Here is a 9,163-nt window from a genome sequence, read left to right on the forward strand (position 1 = left end):
CCTACTTTATGGACTTTTTCGATAATGTCTAGCATGTTTAGCAATTCTGGACAACATTGTGTCTCCTCTAATTTGTGCAACAGTGTGTTTGCAAGCAATACATTGAGTCCCTCTCAATGCGGGAATACACACTTTGCTCAAGTGATTCTCTTGTGTGAGGGGTTCAAACATTAATTTAAGCACACATTAGTGAAGTGATTAGTCCAAGACCGTAAGATGTGAGTAATTTAAGTTTGTAAGCCTGTGAGACACGCAGCACTTAAAGAGAAGAAAAAAAACATGAAATCAAAGTAAGATATGGGGCCACGTGAAAAGCTGCTTTTACCAAACTTCCCCTTAAATTTATGCAATAATTACTAAAAAAATAAAACCAAGCTTAACTTTTTAAATGGAGACGCGTACCTAAATATTAATCTCTGCCCATTGGTACGAAAACCAATAAATGCAGTCCTTAGTCGGTGAATTGTCCTATCTCAGAAGCTTTATCACTTCCCACACCTGCACCTTCTTCTCACCTTCCTCTGCTTTTTCCACGTGACGTCAACACAACGCGGTTTCCTTATCCTAATCCTCACTCGTTTTCTCCCTTTATATTTACCACTTCGGTCACCCGTCCATCAACAGTCAGTCATCTGATACGTGAGAGAGAGGGGTAGAGACTGATCTGGGAAGTTTTTGGACATGGGTGGATCGGCAAAACACTCTTTTGTAATCATCAATTCCTTTTCTTTGCCGGCTCCGCCCATTCCAAACATTTCCTCTGCCTCTCTCTATCCCTTGTTTCTCTCACATATGAAAAATTCTTTAAATATTTTTGAGTGGAAAAGTGAAAGGAGTGAGAGGGAAAGGCAGAGAGTGGTGTTGGGAGTCGTAGGTATGGGAGTATTGGGCAGTATTATGACCTTTGCTAAATCAAAGGGGCAATTCTTCCCAACACCTCCCATACCCTTGGTTTCTAACCGTTGCTCCCCTTCCCTACTTGTCCTGTCTTGGGTTTCTGCTAACTTCCCCACTTTGATTCAGGTTGGTTTTCATCCTTTTATATTTGTGATTATGATTTTCCTCTATAGTTCTTATCATTATTTGGCTCTCCCTTTCCGAAAACTTTTTTGTTTTACGAGATTCATTGTCCTTGCCATGGTCTTCGATGTCGTTGTGATTTTTAAATAATAGCAGTGCTGGAGTTTTCAAGCGTTGTGGAAGCTATTATCAAGTCACATAAACAATGGAAATATTGGAAATTTGGAATCAGAAGATGAAGAAGGGTCCTCAAGTAGGTAAAAGATATAAAAGGGTGTGTAATCCATTATACATCAAACAATGGTAATTTTAGCCATTTCTATGCAAGAGGGGCATAGGGGAAGTGGTTTCAAGCATAGCTCACTTTTAAATTGAATATTAAAGAGTATTTCATCAGAGAATTTATGTATGGCAAATGTCTCTTAAAGTCAGAAGTGAAGGGGGAAAGGGACCCAACTGACAATACAAATCTTGGACACAAATTTTGGGGCAGAGAAGATAAGATTTTGGAGAATGCAACGGAAGTTTTCGTCTTAGTAAGTCAGAAACAAAGACAAAGTGAATGTAATTACATTCCCAACTTGACTTTAATCCTTTCAGAATACAAGAGGATACTCCAAGCTTCGAAGGATTATCCAAATTATGTTATAACCAATCAACCACTTAAATTCTTAAAATCATCCGGTCAAGTAATCGGTGAAATTTACAAACGCTCTCCAAAATCTACCAACCAAATTTATCACCAAATTATCTCATGCCACAACTCTCTGTTATCGGGATTACTAACTGATTCAATAATTTTTCCTCCAAAACCCCTACAATAAACAGTCTCGGTTCTATTTAGACTCAGGTATCATTTTTCCTTGGTAGTATTTCTTTTGGTCTATTTTTTTCCTTGTAGGTTAGATGTACGTGGAGCTTATATAACCCACTTTCACTTATGCTACGCCAACTGTTGATCACGCAATATTTTCAACCACAAGACAAATTTCACAATCCATCTCAACTTTCTCTAAATTCTATATATTATGCGGTACCTCGATGGAATGTGGATATACAAATGACCCCAAATTCTCTTTGAGGTCTAGAAGTCATGAAGTACTTCTCGTCTATGGATATACAAATGATCCAAAGACAAATGCTCTCTTAACGTTATAATTTATGCTAGTTCGAAATGATAAAATTAAATGATCAAAATTGTTTAAATAAATTTTTGAAATGAGTTTTGATAAATATGAAAATCCCTAAGTACTTGAATTTAAAAGTGTGAAAGTGTTTTGGTATGTAAATGGTTTAAAACAAAGTAATTTTCAAAACTAAGCTGTAGGAATCGATCCATAGGTCTTTAGGTGTAACACCCCTAGCCTTGATATTAGCCATATGTGACATTAACCATATGAGGAGTTAAATTATGTTTTTGCTTTATGTGCTTGAAGACTTAAGAAAGGCTTGTGTGTATATAGAGGATGACTTTGAATTTATAATGTATTTGAGGACTTTTGATGATATGTAGAAATAACTAAGTTAATTGATGAGCTAATTTGAACCTTGATGAATATGATTATGCTCATAGGTGGATGACTATGAATATTGGCATAATTGAAGGCCCTTAATGGATTTGTGTATATGTTTGGCACTTAGACACTTACGTATGACATTTAGCCAAATTCTTGAAAAAATTATTGATGAATCTTCAAGTTTGATGTCTAGATTAAGATTTAATCTTACATTTGAGTATATGTATAAGCATTATGAATTCTAATAGTCATTTTGAAGTGTGACTTAAACAAGAAATGATTTGGGAGTTTAAAACTTGGATTTTGAAGTTTGGAATGTTGAAAATGTTCATTCTTGAGAAAATGTATTGATATATTTACTAATGGGACCTTGGGGGGTTTTGACGGATACGGATGGTGCAAACAGAATAAGGTTCTCGAAAGCGATAATGGCTAAAGATGCCAACATGGCAGAAGTTCTTGCTATTAAGGAAGTCTTTAGGATTTGTTTTAGCTCTAGCTAGGTCGGTACTTATGGCTTAGAGGTGGAAAGTGATTTTAGCAATGCTGTCCAATGGATCCTTGACCCGGAAAAAGCACCTTGGAAGTTAAGAAATCATATCATGGGCCTAGAAAGATGGAAAGGGTTAGTTGAGAGGTGGAAAGTCACTAAGATTCCAAGAGAGATCAATGAGATGGTGGATGAACTTGCCAAGTCAGGGTTACGTAGGACTGAAGATGTTCTAAGAGTCTTGGATTAGAAGGAGGTAGCGTAAGGGATTGTGAGCCACGATTGAGCATGGTTGAATTTGTGTGACCACGCCAAGTCAAGCGAAGGTAAAACTTTTCTAGTCATTTCAGTTTTTATCTTTATGGAATTGTCTTCTATGTTGTAGTTGGAGCTGTTTTTCTTCTTAAAGCTTTTTTGGGGTTGACTCTGTTCCATTTGTAGTGGAGAAAAGGGGATGATGATCTCACAGGAAAAAAGAAAATAAAGGAAAATCAGAAAAAAGAGAAGAAATACAAAAATGGAAAAAAAACAAGAAATAAAAAAGTGGGAGAAATTTGATTTTCATTCATGGTGGTTGTGGGTGCAATATCTTTTTTGGGTAATTACTCGTGCAGTGGAGTTTCAAAGGAGCTAAGCGAGGGTAGGGTGATATTCTTATGATTGAGTGGAGTTTTGTTCTCTGTCATCTACTTTCTTTAGTGCATTTTGCTTTTCCATTTAAGGGTTTGGTAGGAAAGGAACAAGGTAACTTGATTTGCGCCTTGAACCTTCCCTTGCTTTCTTCTAGTTTCTCTTTCTTTTTTGCTTTAGTTTATTTCAGGCGTTAAAGTAAAAGTGGTGAGTCGAGTGCTTTTCCTTTGTATTTTTAATTCTTGACTTGGTCTTTGTTTTCTTGTGCTTCTCTCTTTTGTTTTGAGGGAGGTTGATTGTATGTATTTGTTTCTTCATTCACCTTATTCTTTTTGTTTGGACCTTAAGGCAAGTGATTGTTTGTAGTTGCTGATTTTGCTTAAGAGAGTCTCCTTGACTCTTAATGTTTTCAAGGTGGGGTGGTTTCTGCTAGGTTTGGACTGTTTTCATTAGCATTCTTTTGGTCCTTGCCACTCTGATGCTATTTTCCAAGAAAGCTTTTATTGGGAAAAAATAATAAAAATAAAAATAAAAGTATAAAAAAGAAGAAAAACGAATAAAGAAGATAAAGGAAAAAGAAGAAAGGAAAAAAGAGAAAAGAATAAAGAAGAAAGAAAAGAAAAGAAAAGAAAGTACAAAAATTAAAAAAAATGGAAATGAAAGAAAAAGATCCTTGAATCCTTTTTTAAGAGAGATGGTACTCTTCCAATATCTCTTTTTGTTTAGTATTTTGTTAGTGTTTTACTCAAAACATATTTTTGGCCTTTACTTAGCGGATGCTTCCCTGAAGACCCGCTTGGTTACCTTTTCCATGGCTGAAAGAAGGAAATTGTATGTTACCAATGAAGGAAGGGGCAGAGAGTGAAGGGAATAAGGGACATGGTTCTCAATGTTAGGAACCATTCTTTGGGGATGTGATGACGAAGTGGGGAGGGGGAGACAGGGTGTCAGTTGTACAGAATGGAATTGTTGACCTGACCAGGAAAGGTCGTGTATTGCAAAGCGCGGGTTAACCCTTGGGTTGGCATGCGGTGTTGGTTCAAAGGTTGGTCTATGATGCTTTCTTTTGCTGGAAGAGTTTCCTGTTTTTAGGTGGTGATGATTCCATGTTGAACTTTCATGGAGGCGTCTCGAATTGCTAGTCTGCCAGGATGATAGGTCGTCACACCTAATAAGAGTTTGGTCCTGTCTCCAATGTCTAGTGGCTCCTCTGCAGGATTTTATTTTTGCTTTTGGATTTCGATTGGCTTTCTTGAGGTTCCATTTTTGCTTAAGGATTTCGATAGGTTTTCTTTAGGTTCCATCTTTCAACATGTGGTCTGGGAGTGATTTGGGAAGAGAGGTGTGCTTAGTGCTTCGCTTGGGGCTATTTGTTCTTGCGACAGCCAAGCCTTATTGGAATTTGGGATTGAGAGGCGTGCTTAACGTTCAGAGCAAGTCACTGGGAAAGGGTTGAAAGCTACTTATTGTTTTTAGCTCAGATTAGGGACGATAACACTTTTTGATTTGGGGGAAGTAGTCTGCCTTTGTAAGTGTACATTTACTCTTTTTTGCACAAGCTAAAATCCTTATGTTAGTAGAAGTCTTTAGCAATAAGGCTGGAGATTTTATATGGCATAGTAGCTTAGTGCCAATAAATTCACTTTTCAAAAAAAAAAAAAATATCAATACATTCTTGACAGGAAGAACAATAAGAGGTATTTTGTGAATTTTCTATTGATACATCTAGAATGTATCAATAGATTTGAACAAGGAGGACATTCTGTGAAATTTGTATTGATAGATTTTCCAATCGATCATTTAAGGCAAAGAGTATTCAGCTTGAATTTTATCAAGACATTGCCTCATGTATAGACAAATTTAAAGGAAATTCGTGAAAATATATCCGTACATCCCTAGGCATTTGCAAAATTAAAAAGGACCTAGGGTAGTTTACCAGTTTAAAAATAAAAGAAAAACCTTCCCCATTATTTGCCCTACGAAAACACTAACCCCTAAATGGAATTTGAAGCTCGTCCGGAGTAGATTCGAGCTTGGAAAACCATTATTAAGGTAAGATTACCTTTTTACCAATTGATTTTCGATTTAATCGGTTTGTAAGTTTGAAATCTATTTACTCTAGCTTTGGGGTAACTTTTTCTTGAGTTTGCAGGGAATTTGGAGTTGAGATTGAACAACCTAGTATTAAAGGTAAGGATTTAAGCCTTTTGAATTAAGAATTTGAAACCTAGGTTTTGTATCTAAGAGTGGTAGAACTAAACCTAATTTGAAATGTTGGAAACTTTTGAAAACTAAGAAATAATTATTATTTTGATTTGTTCAAGGGAGCAATAAAGCTATTGGCATGATGGTGAGTTGGAAAGCCATTGGAGGAAAGAAAGCTCGATTGGCTGTGGAGAAGTCTTCGCCTGTCAGTATGAGTGGGGTTTATTATTTGAATAAATACATATGATGCATGATGGGGTTTATTATTTGAATAAATACATATGATGCATGATGCATTGTTAAATGCCTTGCCATGGTACCTAAATGAGATATATATATATATATATATATATATATATATATATATTTATTTATATACACTGCCTAGATGAATATGACTAGGCTAGTTAAATGGTTATAAGTGAATCTGTGTATGTGCCTTAAGGTAAGCCACCTAGTGCCACCTGTTTGAGCCTAGACTAGGAGGTTTAGTGAATCTGGTGATGTGAGATTATGATGATGAATGTCTAGGAGTAGTTACTCTAAACAAATAACTTCTTGGAGGATTGTAAGTGTTTGATGCCTTGAGGATGTGAAACTTCAACCTTCTTAGACGTGTAGTGGAGGTAGACACGATGACGTGGATTGAGGGTAGTTCTATCATTTTCTTAGTGAGCTCCTAGAAGTGGGTTTTTCTAATATTATTAAGGTCTAAGTAGGCCTAAGGAATAAATGAATGATGTATATAATAATGAAATAAACGAAGAAAATAGAAATAATGATAATTTCCATAATAGGGGCAAAATGGTCATTTTGGGTCTCGAGTCTAAATTTTTAAGTTTTCATGAACTCGAGTACTTCTAATCTATTATGGACCTTTTCTTAGTGTTAAAAGAGTAAAAAGTTTAAGCCAAAGGAAAGTAGAAGGCAAAGTCAACTATGCAATGGTATTTTTATAAATAGGTGAAACTTTAGTCAACCCTAGGAATAAATATTTAATTTTTCAGCAACTTTCTCCTCACTTCCAGCAGCTTCTTCTTCTTCTTCTTCCCATCCATTTTCTCAATTCCAAACTTTCCATCTTCCCTGGAGGCCACCCTTGAAACCTCCATAACTTTCTCAAATTAACTCCAATTCTCATGCTTTTGTACACTTTTTCATAGGATTCTTTGTGCTCTTTCACTTTTTCACCTTAAAGATCCTCAAAAGTCTTTCCTTTGCACTTTCTCTCACTAGTTGAACATTTTAGAGAGATAGACTATTCAAATTAGCTTGAGAAAAGCTTTAAAAGAATTTCCCTCTTTAATCTTTACTAAATGATTCAACTACAAGTTCACCAAGGTGAGTAATGAGTTAGGTTTGATTTTTAAGTTGTTGATGAATGGCCAATAATTAGAATTGTGGGTTATTTTATTATTGAAGGTTATTTATTTATTTCTAGTGTGACTAAAGTAGTGCAAACTAATGACTAGTCAAATGGTAATTGGAAACTAGTTAGGAATTACTAGTAAAGTTTGATTTAGGAAACAACTTTTGGAATAATATTTATGTAAATTGAGTTGGTTGTGATGCTATTATATGTGATAGGTTCCAACGAGACCCCACATCTCCACTTAGAGCACTAATGGAAGTTGGACTCAATTAAAGAATTAACAAAGAAAAGTGAGTGAATTTGCATTTAAAATGTTTTGGGATGAATGCATATGCATTTGAATGAATCACTTGAAAAATTTTATTTGTCTTTTCTTTAAAATATGCATGGGAACAAGCCTTTGATGAAACGTCCTTACGTTGTGAAATGTGATGAATTCATGTGTTTTTTATATTATGTTGATATGTATGTTATGCCTTGAAAGGTGATATTGTATGATAACTACAATCGTGCGTGTGCGGTGTGAGAGTGTACATGACGGTGATGATGATGAATTGCCATGTGCGGTGTGAGAGTGCACATGACAGTATTAGCTATGTGTGGTGTGGGAGTGCACATGAGCTAGGGTGACGTTGGTAGTTGTATGCGCTGAACCATGTCGACTATTTTGGGGGTGAGTCGAATGTCCTTGATGTATGTTTGAAGTTACATATGGATACATATATAAATATATAAAGTAGATATATAAACTCGTATAAATTTTTGTATACATGTTTACACATAGCATCAGATTTGTTTATGATATATAAACTGCTTTAGGGGTTAGCCAATATATATAAATCGAATATAAATAAGGGCATTACAAAGAACTTCATTTTTGCCACAGCCAAATTGATTTTTGTCGTGGCGAGAAACTTTCTACCTTTGGAGTTACTGTTCTCGCCGCAGCCAAATTGATTTTCGCCGTGGTGAGAAACTTTCTGCCTTAGGAGTTACTGTTCTTGCTGCAGCAAAATTGATTTTGCCGTAGCGAGAAACTTTCTACCTTGGGGAGTCACTATTCTCGCCTAAGCCAAATTTGATTCTCGCCGTAGTGAGAAACTCTCTGTGTTGTTTGGAAATCTACTATAGTTCTCACTTTTTAACTTCATTGTTGATCATGGATCCTTCAACACTAAGGTATTAAATAATCAAGGGCTGAATGAGGGGTTTTAATAAGAAATTAAGCTAAATTGCATTGTTTTTAACATAAGTGCATCGTGTTTTCTAAAACTTTCCATATCGTTTGCTTATTCTCTTCCTATGTTCACTCACTAGGTTTATACTCACTCTTTTCAACTTCATGTTTTTCAGATTCGGAGGTAGTTGAGACCTAGACTGAGGTGTCCACTTATACTCGCCTTTTGGTAGGTACCATGACATTCAATAGCAGTTCCGTACCCAAAGTCACTCTGCTGGTAGTCAAGGGTCTTTTGCATGTGTACATGTACACTTGATGTAAATTGCTAAGATTTATGTTATAAACAATATATATATATATTTTGGATCGATGATGCCACTATGAGTTGGCAATGGATGACATTATTTTGGGATGATAACAATGTAAGTATTTGGTTACCATAGTATATTACTGAAATACTTATAGCTGAGAATTACGAAATGTGGCTTTAGGAATGATGATGTGTGATTGATAGAATAATGAACAGGATCACATAAAGAGACTTGCTTGGGCTTAATGGGCTGTGCCCATTGGGCCCATCCTTTGGTCATGGCTCAGGATTTGGGCTGTGACAGAGGATAAAGCGCACTTAGAAATGATATTGAGCTAGTTAGTGATTGAAGCTTATTAAGTATAATCTTTGATGTGAAATGGTATATATGTGGTATCAAAGGCATGATGTTCTTAGTTGTGGATTTGTATTCTATCCA

At 35.8% G+C, this 9,163-nt stretch overlaps 1 protein-coding gene across 10 annotated transcripts; it reads left to right on the forward strand.

Moving 5' to 3' along the window:
- The first annotated feature begins 529 nt into the window (after nucleotides 1-529).
- Nucleotides 530-8,894, forward strand: LOC148764156 (uncharacterized). 10 transcript variants are annotated; one of them, XR_016024562.1, is made up of 6 exons: nucleotides 530-1,023; nucleotides 5,669-5,709; nucleotides 5,810-5,847; nucleotides 5,982-6,067; nucleotides 7,719-7,907; nucleotides 8,588-8,894. XR_016024562.1 is itself a non-coding variant. In XM_088803408.1 (5 exons), the coding sequence occupies exons 1-5, from the start codon at nucleotides 682-684 to the stop codon at nucleotides 8,597-8,599; spliced, it is 519 nt and encodes a 172-aa protein (XP_088659534.1). In that variant the 5' UTR covers nucleotides 530-681; the 3' UTR covers nucleotides 8,600-8,894. The 10 variants fall into 10 exon arrangements, 1 of the variants encoding a protein (XP_088659534.1); XR_016024564.1 differs by lacking the exon at nucleotides 530-1,023 and adding an exon at nucleotides 1,476-3,353; XM_088803408.1 differs by lacking the exon at nucleotides 7,719-7,907.
- The last annotated feature ends 269 nt before the right edge of the window (nucleotides 8,895-9,163 follow it).

This window comes from Theobroma cacao, chromosome 2 (assembly GCF_053813885.1).
Source record: "Theobroma cacao isolate CCN51 chromosome 2, ASM5381388v1, whole genome shotgun sequence".
NCBI classification, from domain to species: domain Eukaryota; kingdom Viridiplantae; phylum Streptophyta; class Magnoliopsida; order Malvales; family Malvaceae; genus Theobroma; species Theobroma cacao.

Coding starts and splice junctions, on each gene's coding strand:
- LOC148764156 (XM_088803408.1), top strand. CDS start 682: ATGGGTGGATCGGCAAAACACTCTTTTGTAATCATCAATTCCTTTTCT. Junction 1,024..5,668: donor ACTTCCCCACTTTGATTCAG/GTTGGTTTTCAT, acceptor TGGAATTTGAAG/CTCGTCCGGAGTAGATTCGA. Junction 5,710..5,809: donor CTTGGAAAACCATTATTAAG/GTAAGATTACCT, acceptor TTGAGTTTGCAG/GGAATTTGGAGTTGAGATTG.